The 20,007-nt window shown below is 40.5% G+C and overlaps 1 protein-coding gene across 1 annotated transcript in view; it reads left to right on the top strand.

Moving 5' to 3' along the window:
- LOC140236138 (ATP-dependent RNA helicase TDRD9-like) overlaps window positions 1-18,932 on the top strand; it is a 42,194-nt gene extending 23,262 nt beyond the window's left edge. Inside the window, exons 18-35 of the mRNA XM_072316112.1 lie at window positions 223-342; window positions 1,081-1,188; window positions 2,100-2,200; window positions 2,883-2,957; window positions 3,580-3,684; window positions 4,466-4,553; window positions 4,935-5,042; window positions 5,985-6,110; window positions 6,645-6,749; window positions 7,567-7,686; window positions 8,862-9,152; window positions 10,040-10,110; window positions 10,729-10,935; window positions 11,351-11,489; window positions 12,119-12,234; window positions 13,036-13,102; window positions 15,004-15,182; window positions 16,194-18,932. Of these exons, the coding sequence (XP_072172213.1) occupies window positions 223-342; window positions 1,081-1,188; window positions 2,100-2,200; window positions 2,883-2,957; window positions 3,580-3,684; window positions 4,466-4,553; window positions 4,935-5,042; window positions 5,985-6,110; window positions 6,645-6,749; window positions 7,567-7,686; window positions 8,862-9,152; window positions 10,040-10,110; window positions 10,729-10,935; window positions 11,351-11,489; window positions 12,119-12,234; window positions 13,036-13,102; window positions 15,004-15,182; window positions 16,194-16,335 (2,268 nt within the window). The 3' untranslated portion in view covers window positions 16,336-18,932. The remainder of the gene's footprint in view (window positions 1-222; window positions 343-1,080; window positions 1,189-2,099; window positions 2,201-2,882; window positions 2,958-3,579; window positions 3,685-4,465; window positions 4,554-4,934; window positions 5,043-5,984; window positions 6,111-6,644; window positions 6,750-7,566; window positions 7,687-8,861; window positions 9,153-10,039; window positions 10,111-10,728; window positions 10,936-11,350; window positions 11,490-12,118; window positions 12,235-13,035; window positions 13,103-15,003; window positions 15,183-16,193) is intronic.
- The last annotated feature ends 1,075 nt before the right edge of the window (window positions 18,933-20,007 follow it).

Genomic DNA, 20,007 nt, shown 5'->3' on the forward strand with positions numbered 1-20,007 from the left:
TGAGAACAGTTCTGTTGTGGTTCCCACACTATAGCCTCAGAGATGCTCAAATCCTGTAATTCATCTGATTTTGCTGACACATTCAATGATTATCCTTCTTTTTTTTTCTTTTTTTTTTTCCAAAGCAGAATTTAATCATCTAGTCCAGATTTTGTGTCCTGCCAATGTGCGGTAGGATTTCAGTGAATGGTTTTATGCTATTTTCTGTCCATACTACTGAAGGTCTCCAAACTGGTGAAGGAGCTGGAAGACAGGCTGTCAAACTACAACATCCATCTCCCCAAGGGGAATCCCTGTAACCAGCCCCGCAGTGACCACACCCACAACCTCCTCATCCTCAAGGTGTGTTTTCTTTTTCCACCTGACAAGATGGCTGGATAGCCCGATATTATTCAGCTACACTAGCTGGTCTTCCATGGGGTGCTGTTGTGAGTACTGTGGACGGACCACTACATTGAATTTGATATGAACCCTGCTTTTTGTGATGAATGAATGAAGCGGGATCTTTTACATGCATGAGTCGTGACTCTCACACACCCGGGACCTCCATTTTATGTCCTATGCTAGAGACAGAGTGCATCGTCTCCACTAAAGGTGACAGCATGATGATGCAAAACATTGCTCAGTAGTACTCACTTCCGTCCAAACCAGCACCGGAACCCGAGCCATTTGATTGAGAGGTAGATATACTACCAAATGAGCCACCTCACCGCCCAGTCCTCAGTGATGAATGGCAGGGATAGAACAGGATTAGTGCAGAGTTTCCAGGCGTACAAGTGTTAGTGGTTTTGTATGAATTTTTAAACAATTAATGAACAGCATGAAATGGAAATAAGACAACACACACATGCTGGATAGAACAGAAAGCACTTGTCCTTTTGTGTTTGAGAGATACAAATTTTGGTCTCCTCAGTATTTAGGAAATTGTTTTGTCTTCATGTCAGATATTTATGTATTCATAATATTCATTTATCCATCCAATCATCCTTCCTTTCATTCATTCATTCATTCATTCATTCATTAAATTTTTCTTTGTATCATTTATTCATATATACTTATATATATTTTTTTTTTTGCCAGGTGGTCCTTGCTGGAGCCTTCTATCCCAATTACTTCACCTGGGTCCCGTCAGACGAGGCTGAATCATTCAAGATACTCTCAGGAAAGGATCCGTGCACCACTGTTATGGTGGGTCTCCTCCATCTTTCTGTCATCTACTTTCTCTTCACTTCTGTTTCTCTTTCTCCTAGTCCTACCATTTCTCCCGAGTGGAAACAATTACTACCGAAAGAAAGCATGCATATGTCTGTAATACCATTTGGTAGATATGATGTAATGCTTTCCCACTTAGAATAGCCACGCTGACTTTTGATTATGAGTGTGTGCCCCTAGTGTGGCAAGATGCGTTGTGGGATTAAATAATTGTGTGTGTGTGTGTGTGTGTGCGTGTTGTTCACACACACCGTGCAGGTCAAATAATCGCTATAGTTTAAAAAAAAGATGTCAAGCTGGTTCAATTTTTTCATCACGATGCATATTGCAAGAGTTAAAGGGGATGACTAGTAACTGATCAGTGGGAATCAGTGGAAATGCTGGGGGATGATTGTTCCAATCCTTGTGGGATTCATAAGAGTACATTATATATCTACTGTTGTGTGAGAATTTGCTTCAGAACGGTCTCATATTCAAGTAATGTGCAGATTAATGCCCCGTCACTGACCAGGCATGCTAACCTGGAAACATTAAACTGCACATTACTTGAATATGAGACCATTCTGAAGCAAATAATTTTCACACAACAATAGATGTATAATGTACTTTTAAATGAATCCCACACGGATTGGAACAATCATCCTCCAGCATTCCCACTGATTCCCACTGATCAGTTACTAGCCATCCCCTTTAACAGATTTATGTCTCCACACATTTAATGTCATTGCATTGGAAAAATCAAATTTGAAAAGCCATTTAATATGTAGAATGCATGTGAACAGGCCTCTGCTTGTTCAAGTGACTCAGGTAGACATAGCCTCTTCCACGGTGTCCACTGTTACAGAAGAGGCTGTCAGCATTTTTTTTTGGTCTATTTGTTTGTCCAGGTCCAGAATGTTCCCCCTCATGGCCACCTGTACTCCTCCAACATCGGCAAACTCTTCGGTCCCTGTGGCAAGGGCAAGCAGCTGTTCTTCGAGGAGTCCAAGTGAGTGTGGAGCTGGCTGACAAAATCTGCTTGAATGTTGTGTGATTTAATAGTGAGGGTTGATCACAAGAGGTTTTTGGAAAAGTATAGCCATGCATATTTCAATTTGAAATCTGAACCAGGCTTGCTGTGATTTTGAAGATTGCATATGTGCATTTATGGAGCTTTTTGGTTTGTGATCATTCGTGATGATAATGGAAAAGTTGTTCCAGCTCAGTATCATTACAGGGAATGCTGCTATTTAAAGGAAGAAGAACCAAATGGGATTGAAAAAAAAAGTATTTTGAAATCATGGTACTTGCATCTAGGACACACTGGTCAGAGCTTCAACTGTGTGCTTGCTCCAGTTTTGTGTCCCAACAAATGTTTGGCTCAGTCAAGCTACTTGAAGTGAAAGTTAAGAAATGCATTAAATGATATCTTTGAGCGTTTAGTCAACCACAAGCTCAGAAGCTGTTCTACTTGTGCTAAGTCCAGATATGATTCTGCACTCCTGAGATTTTTTTTTTGCTCTATATCATTTTTGCTTTTTGTTTTTGTACATCAGTTTGATTTTTTTTTTAAAGACAGTATTGTTTAATTGACTGGCAATCAGTAGTTGACACCAGGAAGTTTCTTGTGCAAATGTCAAGAGCTATATTTAGTGTGCGACATGAAATGGATGCTTTTCTCTCCTCCCCAGACTGTTTGTCCAGTTTGATCGGCAAGACGACAGGAGTGCCATTCTTCCTGCTGTATACCATGCAGTCAAGATGAGGTAAGATTAAAAAGAGAGAGAAAGTAGTGTTAGAGAAAGAGAACTATACTCTATTTGCATATTTCACACAATTGATATATGTATTTTTTTTTAAATAAATAATCAAAAGAGTTACAGGGGCTTGCTACATGCAGACTTGACTTGAAGGTGTTATTTCTGTGGGAAGTTATGATATGGCATTCTCACATTTGCATATATTTGTTTTGATATGCAGATGTGGGCATTTTTAACATAATGATGCACCCTATCAGCTTTTAATTCTACCACACAAAATATTGTTGTTACTGCAATGTTTTTAATCGTTGTGAGCTGCCTTGAGTAAGCAGGCCTTGTATGAGTGAAGAGGGCGATATTATTCCCTTTGTTACATTTGGATAATGTTTCTAGTATTGATAGGTATGTTTGATTAATTGATATGTGATCAATGTCTATATTTTTAATCTATGTGTAATGTATTTATCTTGATTAATGTATTCTGCATGATATATCACTGTACACTTTTTTCCATGTTAATTTTTTTCTTGGTCTTTCAGATGTTTGTGTAGGTTTTATTTGTCCATGGTACTGCATATTTGTATTTGTTTATTAATTTATTCATTGACCATGTGGTTGCTGTTGACAGACATCTAAAGATGAAGCTAGAGCTAGACGTCTATGAGATTGATCACAGTACCTCCCAGGAGACCGCTGATTCAGACCGAAGTGACCAGAGGCTAAGGACCTCCAGGTTGGTCATTTGCTGGGTAACACGGTCTGGAGACTCACCAGATACCATGGCAACAGCCAAGAAAGCTCTCAGGATTTCCATTTTGTTGCAAAGGGCACAAAAAGTATCGTAGGATGTTCATGTCTATTTCTACATAGTGTTTGTGTAACTGTTTTTGGGTAAAATTGAACTGGGATGAAAGCTACAAAAATCACAGTGTGTATTTCTACATAGTTATTTGCAAAAAGTAATGTTGCATTCAGTTTAATTCATGGTAAATAAGTTTTTTGTTTTCATCCAGTCCCTGTTTTAAAGGGGATGGCTTGTAACTGATCAGTGGGAATCAGTGGGAATGCTGAGGGATGATTGTTCCAATCCTTGTGGGATTCATTTAAGAGTACATTATATATCTACTGTTGTGTGAAAATTATTTGCTTCAGAATGGTCTCATATTCAAGTAATGTGCAGATTAATGCCCTGTCACTGACCAGGCAGGCTAACCTGGAAACATTAAACTGCCCATTACTTGAATATGAGATCATTCTGAAGCAAATAATTTTCACACAACAATAGATATATAATGTACTCTTAAATGAATCCCACAAGGATTGGAACAATCATCCTCCAGCATTCCCACTGATTCCCACTTATCAGTTACTAGCCATCCCCTTTAAATGTTACAAATGCAATGCCGCTTATCTGTGTTGTTGGTATTTTAAATCACGGCTGCACTAATTGTGTTCTGTGTTGCTCAATTTGTGTCATCTTCCTTTCTCTTTTTCTGTCTTTCTTAATCTAACAGGAAATCTGTGAGCATGGACTCCAGTCAGCCACAGCAAGTTCCACTGCCAGGTTTGATGGATGACTGGATTTGTATTGTTCCAACTGAGGTATATATATTGACATTTGCATACATATAGATATGGCTTATGTACTGTATATACATGTACTTACATTTTCCTTTCTGTAGCTAGTATTACAATATGTAAGTAGTAACTACTAGTGAGAACCCTTGTTCCTAATGCTCACAAAGTTTGAACTGTAAGTTGTGAAGATTGACGTCATGATAGCATGACAAAAATTTAGACCCAACTCTGAAATGAGGCGGTCACAAGTCTGGAATTATATCCTCTGGATGTACAAATTTGAATTCCCATGTGCGAGTGCCACAAAAGGCCTTCACTGTATGAAATTGTTGTAAAAGATATACTACGAAGACCGACTAAGACAGTTTGTGTTGAGCTAATTCATTTACCATTTCTGCACGTCAGATCATCGATGGCAACCGATTTTGGGCCCGCCACTTCTCCAGGGAATTGCAGGACACGCTGAGAGAAATCATGGAGGGCGCCAATGATGTCGGAATCAGGGAAGTAGAGGTAAATGATTAGGGTGACAGCAAAGATAATGATGAGGTTGATGACAACACTTAAAACAGGAATGCCAGTTTTGAGCAAAAGCCTGAATTTGGGCCCTGATAGTATTAAAGTTCAGGCCCTTTCGTGTACAAAGTATCTTCATGTACAGGTGTAGATGTACTTCAGACCCTGACTTTCATTCTTACTGGCATCCCTGCTGATATTGTCATTTTATACATAGGTATGACAATTTTGCTTTGCAGATTCTGCAGAATTACACTGCCACCACTGCTGCATTTTTACATTTCTAATGTTCAATATACTGGGCATGGTTCTCGGCAAATATTGTTCAGTTTATGCTTTGGGAGGTAGTATGGGACTAAGGTCAAAGGTTGTAAGGTCAGTTGAACTTGCCTCAAAGACAAATAGCTTTTTACAGCTATTGGATAAGATCGCCAACTTTACACTGCAAATGGATCTCTGGAAGATATAGGTCAGGTTTGAATATGGATGAACGGAGACCAGGGTGAAAGTTTAACGGATCAAGTAGAGAACTTCTATGCCACTAGTAAAGTTTTTGCTCCCAAAACAGTCCATCAACCTTCAGCCCAGTGTGAGAGATAGATAGTAGGTGAGCTGCAGAAGGACAGTTATGGGTTTTTCTTTGTTCTTGGCAAAAACTGGACTCCATGACATAAATTTCCCCCACAATTTCTGGTAAACTCGCAAAGTGAGAGAAGTAGGAGCAATTATAGAATACACTTTTACCAGTCAGGAGATTAGATTTCATGGCATGAATTTGTTTCTTCCCATTCCCCGCAGTCTGTTACACATAGTGAAGTTAGAGAGTGTGTTGGCTGTTGTATGAATGCTGTTACAGCCACTTATAGTGGTCGAAATATGGATAACATGCCATGATTCAGTTCCTTCCCCCCCCCCCCCTTTCCCCTCCTTGAATGATAGTCCATCAAGCCCAGTGAGGTGCGAGAGGGAGACGTTGTCTTGGCCCCCTACTACGACGGCTACGACACCCTCCTGTACCGGGCTCGCATCCTCCGCTTCATCAACACCAAACGACCCTCGATGCACGTAAGTCTTGCTCCAACTTCCTCATTCATTCAAGTTGGTTTGAAAGCTTAATATATAATCAGTCTCATCTTGATGCTTCTTTGGTATGATTTGTAATATAGGTCTTTTTGCATAGATGTTGTGTCAGTTCCTGCTGTTTTTGTTTTGCTTTGTTTTTTCTTATGAAGTCTTGAAACCAATATAATCTTTAATGCAAGCTGATTTCATAAAAAGTGGTATGCTTTTCTGCTAATTTCTGCTTTTACAGTATTAGCCCTGTAGTTAACCCTTTTTGTGCCATGGAGTCTGGACAGTGTGTACAGCACCATGGCTTTTCTGTACCCGTCGGCACTCAAAGTATTGAAAGGGTTATTTACAATACTTCAGTGGCAAGATTTGAAGCTATTTTCCCTCCAGTCTTCATGCAACATGCCTTCCAGTGATGTTGATGGATAACAGCAAAGAAAATACATTGGCTGAGTATGCACTGATATGATGATTTTATTTCACTGTGTTCACTGTAAGTCATTTAAGTTCTTGTTTTGTTATATATAGGAATCTCAGGTAGAGGTGTTCTTTGTAGACTACGGCAACAGGGCACTCGTCCCGGACAAGCACCTCAAGTACATCCCCAGGAAGCTAATGGAGCATCCCTTTCAGGTGAGGGGGTATTATGATACTATGCAATAGGGATGGGCCAGTCCATTATTTGTTAGGGGACAGTAGAAAGGCAAGGGCTGGAGGAGGGTTCCACCTTCAAGACTAATCTAAAAGATTTCACCCTGTGGAGCATGGAATGCATTTAGTGACATTATGATATGTACTGTATATTTAGGAGTAAGTGAGCTTGTGTGTGTGGTTTATGTACGTGTGCCTTCATTTGATATGTAGTTTTCTAACATAGGAATGCACTGTATTATTTTGTATCATGATAAACATAGAGTAGAATATGATAATGTGTGATTATGATGACTATGATAGTTAAATCATCATAATATCATTGCTCATGTGAGTAAGTCAGTGTGAGACTTTTTCTTTTTTATCCTGACAAACCAATTGAGACACTGGCATCCAAACTTTTGAATTACAGTGACACAGTCATAGTCTGATTTGGAATGAAGTTTCACATCAGTGTGCAGTTTTTACACACTTACACATAATTGCCCCAATCTAGAAAGGACGAGCAGGGGACATCACTGACCTTAAGTGGACAAGTAGTCATCATGCACCTGTTCATCCATCCATCCATGGACCACTCTGAAGAAACTCATAAGATAGTGGTCTTTACAGACAAGAGGTCTTTATATGCAGGAAATCATGAATGCAGGTTTATTTTCTAAGAACATACACAGTTGTGTGATCAGTATTTATATAGGCATTTGCAAAATGATTGTATATCAAGAGTATCTGTCACTACTGACTGTCTTGACCTTCCCAATTCTCCCAAACTTCCCCCTCTCCCCCTCCACTCCTGAAGGCGTTTGAGTGCGTGCTGGCCAACATCAAGCCTTTCTACAAGCTGCCCCACAACCAGTGGCTGCCAAAGGCGAAGCAGCGCCTGGAGGAGCTGATTCTCAACAAGCAGGTCATGGCAAAGGTAAATGAACTTTCCTCGACATACCAGAATGGAGGAAACCTGTGGGAAGTTTCACAAAGAATTTTGAAGTGGTCTTACAATTTATGATCAAACTTAAAATAATGGTACGCAGTGTGTTTCTTTAATGGTAGTGTAGCTTTCTGGTGAAAGCCATTCATATGCAAAATATGATAAGTGATAATGGAATTTGTCAGTAAATTTTGATAACAATGTGAAGTTGATTCTGAAAACATTGAATAAAACCAAACAGGGAAACAGGGAAACCAGTGATATGTCATTAGCTTAAATTGATCTTAACTTTTAAGATTGACTTCAATTCTTTGTGAAACTTCCCCCAGGAGCATGGAATATGCCTGTGTTGCCCATTTTTCCTACTGCTCTCTCCTCTCTTTCTTTTTTTGTAGTAAGCTTGTCAAACAAGGACTTTCGATGATAGTGTGTCTTCCTTCAGCAAGACAGTTCATGTCACTTTGGAGCTATTTGTGTATTACCACAAAGATGAACTCGAAATAATCCTTACACTCGATTCTATCATGCTGTTAGCCTGATTATCCCTGGAGTTATTTTGAAGGGATTAAACACAGGGAGGTAATCAAAACAAAGGCTTCTATTATGTCCTTGACATTCTGCTTCAAAAGATGTTTGACAATAAATTGTAATGCACTTCTCACTCATACTGTCACTCTCCCACTATCCCTCAGCACCACTCCCCCTCTCTCTCCATCTCTCCATCCATAACTCCTTCTTTCCAAAACTCTATTCCTTTCTTCTCCACTTCACTCATACCTTTATTCTTCCACTTCTTCTTCTTTTCTAAATCTTCCAAGGGCTATATCTGCATCTTATCATGAAGATGATCTTGTGTGGGTAGGTAGGTGGGCCACTATACCAGGTTAGCACCCTGATCAGTATGATGAATGAATGAAGTGGGATCTCTTATATGACAGGACCTCCATTTAATGTCCTATCCGAGGAACAGGGTGTTTTTGCCTCTGAGTAGAGGGGATGGTATGATTGCACCCAACATTGCTCTGCTAGACTCTGGAATCAAACTGAGTCTTTTGGATTGGGAGGCAGATGCGCTTACCGATTGAGACAAATCACCACCCTTTACATCTGTATCTCTCTATCTCCCTTATCTTTCTCTCTTCCTATCACCTTCTCTCTCCCTCTAGATCTACTCAGTGGTAGAGGGCGTGGTCCGTGTGGACCTCTACGACACCAGCGTGGAGCCAGAGGTCCACATCCAGGAGCTGTTGATCCAGGAGGACATCGCAGAGGCGGCGGCAGAGCCGTACCAGTCGAAGGTCAACCACATGAAGCGGGAGATGCACCAGACGGAGAAGCGGACCCGGGGGCTCACTGCGGGGCCGACCTGGGCCTCAGGAGACCAGGAGGCGTGGTCGAGCACAAGACTGGGTAGCGGAGGAGGAGAAGGTGACAATAGGAGGAGGAGGACGGGAAAGGTACAATTGTAATGATGTACAAGAAAAGCTCTTCCACAGTTTCTTTTCTACTTGCATAATTTATATACGTGTAAAAACAGTGTTCCGGTGGTTGCTTGCTTACAAGCATTCACTGCTTCTTGAGTGGCCAAATATAGCAGAGCATTATTCAGTCCAATTCAATAGTTTAATTCAAATGTTAAATACTTTATATACGCCATATTTTCAGCGAGTCAACCTCTTCACGAATTGGGACTTCCCGACAATTTTCCGAGTGGTTAAATTCGCGACTGTGGAGTACAGTAATGAACAGATAAATGTTCAGAGTTAATATTTTGGCGTGTTTCTAAATTCACTAGTAGCACCAGACTCGCGAAATTCACAAAAATAAAAACCTCACGAAATATTCGGCATATACAGTATATAGTTATGAAAAAAAAGAAGATGTATGCACATGTACACATGATACATAGCCTAACCGTTGTTATCTAGTATACAACCTTCCAGATATGTGAGTGATATTGCTGGATAAGCAAGGATATGCTCCAGCACAACACTTTCTGGTAAGTTGTGTTGGGGGCATATTACACAAGCAAGGCATCATAAATTTGTTGTAACTATGATCAAAATATTTGCATGTTTCGTAATTACAGTGTGGAAATGGAATAAAATACAAGACAAAATTAATGCTGTAAAAACAATGATCACATTGGGAGCTGATTCTGATCCAAGCGTTTCTGATTGGCACTTCTATATGCCTACATGCACACCTTTAAACTCTCATTCTTGAATTTTACTTGCCGTCTAATGTGAACTTTTTCAGTTCAACAGCATGTACAAACTAGTGGGCACAGTCTCATATTCCCTTTCAACAACTCGGTAATATTTTGCATGCACTTCTTTCGTAGGTTTACCTCCGTGGACCATTCAGTCCATATGAGATCAACTTTGCCAGCATGACCAAGATTGGCAGACTCAAGTGAGTGTATCGTAAGAACGGCATCTAAGTACAGTAGTCTCTGCATAATTGGGTACCACATAATCAGGTTCTCCTCTTAATCGGGTAAAAATTGCACTGCCTGACATTACCCAATTAAGTGGAGACTACTGTACCAATGAGTTTGAGTAACCACTTGGGTAAATATGGAGTACCAGCTGCTGTAAGGGATTAGAACCATGACTGGCTAATAAGGGAAGCTTAGTACTGTAGTGGACTAATGCCTGTCTAGCAATCAAGAGGTCATTGGTTTGAGTCCAGCCCGTGTTATAGCTGTGTTATTGGGATTGCAATGACATCATCATGATATGTTAAAATGGGCTTTAATGGGCTGTGATAGTCACAAGGTAATGTTTAGCAGAGGTATCCTATTCGCCCTGAAATCAAATGTTGAAGTTAAGTACCAAAGTGTGATGTTATAGCCATTCATCACCATGGAAACTAGTTCTAAATAACCTCACCTGGCCAGAGTGTTTATGCACGTAACTGGTTCCAACCCAAGCTATAACAAAAGACTGTAACATCATCACTTCCATACTCTATACTGGTTCTTCTAACCCAATCGCCACTTCCATTTATTATTTGGCGTTACTTTTAAAGAGCATCTCGCGTGGACCGCAACAGCGTCAACTCGGTGGCCCTGAGCATGGAGCCGGAGGACCAGTACGACAAGATGATGATTGCAGCCCATGTCGGTCTCAACCCCTCGGGTAGCGTCTTCCAGGCCCGGAACACGACCCTGATGCCCAACATCCAGGACCTCCCTGCCCTGGTGTGCATGCTCTTTGCCCCCACCATAGAACTCCGGTATGCTCCATGGTGCTTCAAATTTTGTTATTGTGTTGTGTGTGTTTTTTTTTTTAAAGATGTTTACTAAGTTTTTATTTGGGTTTTTTTTTGTGTGTGTGTGTTTTTATTTGCTTGGTGGTTTGTTTTTCAAAATGAAAAGGAATTCACTGCTTCAAGGGATAGAGCGCCATCGTAGAAATGCTAGTCCTGTTCTCTCTTATTGACATTAATCCTTGATTAACCCAAGCAACTCTCCTATCCCACTAAGTACGCTGGGTAGCTTACAAGTGCTAGTGTGCAAACATACCAGCAGGCAGATCATGGTATAAGATTGTGAATGTGTGCAATCAGCATTCAGATACTTACATCACCATAGCAAGGTAAAAGCCAACAGGCTGTTAAACATTATCTTGATTCCCAACCCCCCTCCCAGGACTGACCGCAAGTTGACTCGCCTCACTGGCGCCCTCTGTGGCCTGGGATGGGATCCGGAGGCGGGGATGCCCATGCTGCCTGACAACGACATCGAAATTGTCTTCCATACCAAGATCAAGAACCAAGACATCTCAAAGGTATGACATCATGTGAATCACAGAATGTGCATGGAAACTAAACCCAGAGATCCAGACCTACTGTCTATTATTTTTCTACAATATTCAGTATAAGTATATTTTGTCTCCAAAAATTAGAAAATATATTTCTTCAATTTGATGGCAGGGATGTCAGCATCTTATTGAGGGAGAGACTGTTATCATTTTGTTTATTGCCACTTGGTCTAGTATCAGATGGTCTATTTCCCAGTTTGTCTAACACCACTATGGCTAAATTCATTTGGTCTGCTGCCAATTTTGTTTTATGTCCGTTTGGTCTAATCCTCACTTGGTCTAATGCCCAGTTTGGCTAATTATGTTTTTGTCTAATGACCAGGTGGTCTTATTGCAATTTTAAGTCCTTGGATTTTTTTTTCCATTTTGCCTAATAAACCGTGGGTATAAGATGAAATGGGCATGGCCCATCTGGAAGTAGACCCACTGGTAATGAGGCTAAGTGGCAATCTGAGTAAATGGTCATTAGACTAAAGGGTTGTAGACGAAACGGGATTAGACCATGTGGGTTGAGACTAAATGGCTATTAGACAAAGTGGGAGTAGACCAAGTGATAAATCACCATCATTCTTTCGTTCTCTGTTTTCCCCCTCCAGATCAATGGTCTGCGCTACGCCATTGACCTCGCCCTGGCCTCCAAGGACTACATAGCAACGTGGGGGGCCAATGCGACCTTCAAGATTCAGAGTCAGGCGAGGGCAGCATTGATAGAGTAAGAATTGTTGAGGAGGTTCAAAGTGAAGTTTACCATGAAATTAAGGATGTAGAGTTTGAAAAAAAAAAGAGAGAAATGTACTCATTTCGCATTGGCCTGAACTAGTGTTGCAAATCACTAGATAATTTAAATGGAGTTTACCTATTAAAAGTACTAATAAGTTGTGGGATTATTGTCCTTAAATAGCAGAGATGTATAATAGGAATATTTCTTTTAGATTCATTGTACAAAAAGAAATCTCTATGCCATCAGTTGGAGTTGTGTCATCATAGAAGAGAAGGGTGCCTTTCAAGCATGGTAGTTGGAAATTCTTATTTTAGCAATATTTTCTCCCAGTTATTCCCATTCATTGAGATTTAGGTGTGCTACTGATCAATAGGTTTTAGAATTTCTGCCTCTGAATGCATGTGTCTGAAAGACAAGGTGAAACACATTTCAGTTATGTAGTCACTGGCCACCAGTAGCAGGGAGATTAATGAAATAAACCAGGCGCATCAAAACAAGTGCATGAAAATCGATAGAGACTGGTACACAGTGATGCTTAAGATATAGCAATGTCAAAGTACAGTGGACTCCCATTATAACGAAGTCCTCGGGACCGGCAGTTTTCTTTCGTTATTTCAAAGTTTTGTCTTAGCTGAACAAATAAACAATAAAAAATATGAAGCGGATAATGTTGCGGCCTGAATTTTTTCTTCGTTGTAACCAGAATTTCGTTATAACGGGAGTCCACTGTATATCTTGTGCTCCATCGAATCCTTATCTTCAACGCCATTTGCCATCTGCTTGTTTCGGCAGGTTATTCACCACAAAGAGACCACAGACGAAAGTCGTCACTGCCCGGGCACCATACGAATGGGACCAGGTAATTTGCGCCAAGGCAGTGCTTTGCGTTCAATTTGAAATCTCTAAATGATTTCTGCACATTGTTTTGCATCTCATTCATTTATTAAAACTCCACAAACAAGAAAAATTTCAAAAGATTCATGTCACTTGATTTCCCTATAAATCTTATTTCCTGTCATGGTTTTCTGACTGGTTCACGGTGAGAAATGATAAACGTGACGTTCTGGGTGGTGAATGTGTGCATGATTGCAGCCATAAAAGTAAAGTCATGATCCCTGAAGCCATACATAGAACTTTGGGACCTTGGGTGAAAAAGAAAAAAAGAAGCTGGGAGTCCTTCATTTCTTTTCTTTGGAGCAGCAACTGTGTTTGCTTGTTTCCTTTTGTTTTGTTTTCAGGCAGTAAACAGAATGTTGTAAGGGCATGTGAATCCACAACATCAGTAGATTGCTAATCATACATACAGTGTGACCCTGATTAACCAGCCACATTGGGACCGGTAGGCGTGTGGATAAGTGATTTGGCCAGATAAGAGAAACATGCTCAAATACATCACTAACATGCGAGGGATATACACATGTTATTACCAATTTGGCTTGATACCTAGCAGCTGTCCAAATGTATGATAATACTGCTGATAAATGAGTCTCAAATACTAGCAGTTAACTACAAATCTCAACAATCTCTGCTTCAAAAGCAAATTGTTGATTGTTTTATGTCCATTTCGTTGGGTCTTTTTCATTTCCTTGTAGGTCTAAAATCAAACAATCATCATACTAGTCTTTCAGCTACAGCGTTGCAGCGGAATTACGTTACAGTCTGCTGCATTGACTGGAATATGTCCATGTGCACAATAGTGGTTGAATGTGTGTTTGTTTGACTGAGATTTGGCACTGAGAAATCATGAAGACATTATTTAAAAAAAAAATATAAGCCAATCAACATCCAGATAACAGAGGGATCCGATTGTAGTCCCAGGTGTCAGTGACAGTATAGCATGGAATCATTGATACTCATCAGCCACATGCTACTCATACTGATTTATCTCACCATGATACTAGGTGGAGCCAGTCTTGTGCATTACGACCACCAGAGTTACCTCTGCCTATGTGCTACAATTGATACGTGATGCACCAGTCAACAGTGGAACAAAATTATTTGCAGTGTATTTATGGAACATTTTTAGGAAGAAGCTGTGTTTGGACACTTTCTTATTCATTTCTTTTTAGAGGGATGATTTCTTGAAGATATCATTTAGCACTCATATGTGTTACAGAAACATGTGTGCAGCTCCATATGCTACATTGCACCTCTGCAGCTCTTGAGATACTAGAAGCATAATTTTATATAAACACCTCCATTTCAGGAGCAAGTTAAATTGTAAAACCCAAAAGTGGAAACAACAACAGCAACAACAACCAAAATCAAAATTGATTCCATTTGCCTTTTCCCTTGTTATCCAACACTTTCCTTTTCTTCCTTCCTCCACTGTTTCCTTGCACTATCCTGTGATCATCCTCTTGCCATTCCTTTGGTGTCTGCTCCAACTTCTCCACCCCACCCCCATACCCCTTCCTGCCTTCTCCTCACAACTTCAAATCCATTCCTTTATGCCCCTTTTATGCATCTTGCCTTTTTCCCGCCCAACTCGTGCTCACCTCCTGTCCTACCCCCTTTAACCACCACGCCCACCCCTTCTCCACCCACAATCCAATCCAAACGCACCCATTTTCACCTGTTGCACACCCCCTCCCGAATTCCATTCCACCACACACTCTCCTATTACCATACCCCTTGCTCTACCGTAATCAACCTGTTGGGTCACCCATCTGTCCACTGACCTGCCCATCTCCACCCTTTGTCCATCCCTTTATACCCCCTTTACCCCTTCCATGCGCCTCTCCTCCTAACCACACCCAGCTGGAGGAGGGTACCATCATGTCCACGCAGCGGGAAGAGCTGACGGAATCCGACTTCCCCATGCTGTACCAGTTCCACAACGGCGTCTTCCTAGAGGTCGACGAGGACACGAATGAGGAGGAGGACAACATCACCAGACTGAAGGAGCATCTCGCCGAGCTCTACGACAGGGCAAGCAGGTTGGTAGACTCTCGCATCTTGAGAGAGTCCATGCACAGTGACATGGGAGGAGGATAGTTCAACAGTATACAAATGATGCACAGGTCCGAGTGTGTCAATGTGCACAATGTTACTATGGAAGGTAGCCCACTTGGCTTCAACTTGTGTGGCTTCAGACTCGATTCCATAGTTGTTGCATATACACTACTTATACTGTTGCACAAAAAGACCTGCATTATATGTTTTATAGAGTGATGGACAAATGTTTGCCCAAAATCAGTTCATTTGATTATGCATCCAGTAATGACCAACACATGGCAGATATTCTTGACAAATGGCTAGCCATCCCTTGCTATTACATTGCGCAAACTCTTGCCACAAGTGTGCAAACTCTTGCCACAAGTGTGCAAACTCTTGCTACAAGTGCTTGATAGCATCGCCAGTGATCATGCTAATTACTTGATACCAAACACATCACCCATAAAAAAATCAACACACAACTCGTGATCAATGACGTGGCAAAATTTTCTGGATCCATTCTGGAATAATGTTTGCCGCCAAATTATGGTGATGAGAGAGGGAGCTATTGAAGCTATACAATACTCAGCATTTAAGAGACAACCATTGGGGCGAGTGGCTGAGTCTCCCTATTTCACAAATGCAAACTGACATTGAGCTCTGCACAATGTCAGGGCACTTTCCTTGTTGTTTGTATGTGTATGTTACAGGTTCTGCAGGCAGTGTAACCGGTCAATCGGTTTAGCTCACATTTATGATTTTCTTTTTATGAGTTTATAGTGGTCCTGGAGGTGGGGTATGTGTAATAGAATGTAGTTACAATAGGGTTAAGCACACTCCTGTGCATAAACATTTTAGTTGAATATCCAAGAAGCAAGTTCCTATATGTATTATATTTGAGTGGAATATCCTTTAACTTAGAGCACATTTTACAGTCCGAGGAGTGACTTCTTCAGAGTTTACACTGTACGTGATATGGTTTTTATTTTGTATCTTTGTGTGTTTTGTTTCAGATCCAACGTCCAGTTTGAGAAGCCGGTGAAGTGTCTACTCTGTGACGTGCTGTGTTTCTCTCCCAGAGACCTCTTCTACCATCTCCGCAACACCAAGCACATCAGTGAGGAGCAGAACCTGGAACCGCCCCCGCTGGTCTGACCGTAAGCCCAGTCCAGTCCAGACCAGGGGACCTCTCTCTATGTGTGTAGGTCCTGGTCTTGATCATGTTTGGACTTCCTTCAGAGACTTTTATACCAAAGATGTACCACTCCCCTGCCTTGGGGTGGGGGCAAGATGAGAAAGGAGGTGTAACCGAGAGATAAATTTAACATCAAGGTCCTTTGAAAGAGTTCATCAAGAGTTGCATTTACGGTAGATGCTGCAAATTGAGACTTCTAGGAGAAACTGTTTCTCGAGAGGAGCAACACTACATCAAATTTGTTTCTCTCTCTGTCCCTCTCTCTGATGTGTGTGAACAAACAATGGAAAAAAAAAGAAAGTCAATGTTGACAACTCAAGCATTTTTAGGGATATAAGTTTGAGTGAATTGATGAGGTGCAGATTTTCAAGGAAGATAGGGACAAGGAAGGAGAAGAGAAAGGAGAGCTCCCCCGTGGTGGACTTGTGGTAAACATTTCACTATCGCATTCCTTGCGTTCTGTTCCTTCAATGAGGAGAAAGAGAAACTAAACAGTTTTTGTTTTGTTTGCTCGTTTATCATGAATGTGGAAGCGATTAAGTGAGAAAGAGTCAGGAGCAGCAAACGGCCAAGGAGGAAGTAAACTTTGGAGGATGAAAGCAGGAATTGGTCCATCGTCACATTCATGGCCAATTTGGTGCTGACAAAATAAAACTAAAAAAACAAGCATTTTTTTTTTTTACTCTACTTTTACACTTTGAAATGATCATGAAGGGTGAATCAACCAGCAGGAAAAAAGAAGAAAAAGGAAAAACAAAAAAAGTCCACGCCAGTTATACAGAAGGAGGGCCGGTAGGAGGTAAAGTTTTCTACTATTTGTGATGAGATTCTCATACTGAAGTTGGGACAACATTGTGATGATTGTATATGTGTATATACAAAAACATGTCATGTACATATTGTAGGCTGACAATCTTTTTCTTCACTCCTTCGTATATGCCGCTTTCTGGCCATCAGGGACCGTCCATGTTTTGTGAGGTTTGGCATTTGTCGGGAAGACCGGATTTTGCTTTCGCTATTGAATTTTCATTCCCTTGTTTTGTTTGAAAATAGAATTGATCAGATGTTAAGTGTCAGGGAACATGACAGTAAGAAATTTGCTTGTTGATCAGACAGGGAAAATATTGCCATTGATTGGACAAGATTCTGTCAGATGGGGCATATAAATATTGCCCATTAGATCTGGTACTGTACGAGCTGAAATTTTCGCAGTGGTTTTATTTTCGCGAATTTCGCGAATCGCCTTGGAACCGCGAAAATAACAACACGCGAAAATAACAGTGCGCAAATAAGTAAGTTCGGTTAGACCCTCGCAACCGCGAAATTAACAACACGCGAAAATGTCCGCCAAGTAGCAATTCGCGAAAATATCTGTACGCGAAAATTTCAGCTCATACAGTATTTACATGAGTTGGAGTTTGAACTGGAGGGAAAGCATATGCCATGTTGTGGCATTTTGCAAGATTTTGATTAAGGGGTACACCAACCTTTTCATGTGTATGTCCAAAAATCAAAAGCGCAGCAAAGCAACTTGTTCTGTAGGAAGTCTTTCCCGATAACTGCTGCATAAATTATGTCAGTCTTTTATAATGTTTGTGTCTGTAGCTGGCCAGTTAGCGATAAAATACTTTCCGAGCCAACCTGATAGAGGATTATTACGTGCTATTTGTTTTTTTGTGTTTCTTGCCATTCCTAATGATTGAAAACTGTACAAAGCTTCTGTACAATAACAATGTCAAACAAGACTAATGGAGAGTAGAAAACCAGCGATGTCCGCATCTTTTGACGATGCCGTATTCACCATTCCGTCCAGGTCTTCTCACACAGTATAGTTTTTATCCGTTCGCAATATGTGGTTCACTCTTAAAGTCTGGGTGTGGTTGACTCGACAGGTTCGTAATTATGGAAATGCTCTGGATTGCATTCTCACTGCTGCCTTGTGACAGCCTGTGCCACTGCCTAATGCATCAGCTTTTCATTTGTATTCTGGTGATGACCAAAATCAGGAGCTGATTAGTAGGATGTTAAAGTGTGATTAGTAAATTCGCTGGTTTAGTGCAAAGTTGTTGCCACTTGGCAGTGTGTTTAGAATGGGTTTGAACGAGAAATTTGAGGCACGCAGCCAATGTTAACTTTTTTTTTTCTTGCAAGCCATAAGGCATGTTAAGAGCCAGCTCCTTTATGTAGAAAGAAGTGGCAAACTTTTTGAATTTTACTATCTTCCATATGGTGTGCACGAGGGAGTAACCACTACGTACTTGCATGCTTGAATGTCAAATAATTTCTGTCATCTGCTCTCCGTATCTGAATCATGGCATTATCAATCAGAGAAGCAGTCGTTTCTTGCAAGGTTGGATATCAATGTTAACAGACATTTAACAGGCAAATGTGTATATGCAAGGGAGGTAGAACAGTCATCTAGAACAAAATGCTTTTGAAGTTACTTTTGATACTTGTACTTAGGCATATTTTTTTTTTCTTCATAGTGAATTGTGTTAGAAAGAACACAAATAAGTTGATGTACAGAAATATATTGTTTTACATTTAAATTTACAAAGCCGCTTTCGTCTTTTTCATTGGTCATTTCTTCTTCTTTTTTCCCCAATCACAAGATGTCATTGATTTGTACGATATAGCTACAGCAAGATCGCCGAGTTTATTTAGTGTGATTTGTTTCTCTCCAGAAAGATTAGGACTTGTGCAAATCAATCTCTTGTGAGGTTTGATGATTACAATATGGTTAGCACTGTCTCCTGGGTACGTTCTGGTGCCACTGCGTCCAACCAGGAATATATAATACCAGGAATGCTAATGTCTGTAGATTTAGAATACGCTGATGCACGTACTATGCATGCCAGATTTAGTTTCAGGGGAAAAAAAAGACACTTTCCATTTTTCACCTGGTAAACATATTGTATTCCTTATAGGAGAATTACAGATCAGTTCAAAGTCATTTCAACAAAAAAAGTGAAATTTTACAAGCACCACAGTGAACATTTGATCAAAATAGGACTAAAATATAGGAAGTTGTGATATTGTAAAGTTTTGCTAATTATCACAAAATAGTTCATGAACAGTCAATATGATGCAAATAGTGAGTTGATGATGTCATCACCTTACAATTTGCCATATAGTTTGTATATGAAATGTTTAAATTTCTACTTTTGCATTCAAACACAATTATGCCCAAGTTTCAAATACTACTACAGTTCGACCTCGATTATCCGGCCTCCTTTTATCCGGAAATCTCTATTATCCGGACGCGTTCACGCAGTGAAGGACTTTTTTTTCATCCAAAAATTGAGAAAAAACAGTGACTTTCATGGATCTATTTCACTAGCTTCATAAGATGTGCATGATAGGTTTCTCAATATCTAATGAGGTAAAACATGTATGATTTTCACATAAAGATATACTTTATTTCTGTGAAGAAGGGACTACAATTTTGCGCAGGTTAGCATAGATTACACTACCGTTGCCGGGTACGCTACCTGCCTATGAGCCGCTAGTGCACTGGGACGGCAGCTTGGACGGCAGCTATATACATTAACATTGTGTCTCCCATATCCAGCCAATTCGCTTATCCGGATGAGTGCCGGTCCCGACATGGCCGGATAATCGAGGTCGAACTG

Source organism: Diadema setosum, chromosome 1, assembly GCF_964275005.1.
Source record: "Diadema setosum chromosome 1, eeDiaSeto1, whole genome shotgun sequence".
In the NCBI taxonomy this organism is placed as follows: domain Eukaryota; kingdom Metazoa; phylum Echinodermata; class Echinoidea; order Diadematoida; family Diadematidae; genus Diadema; species Diadema setosum.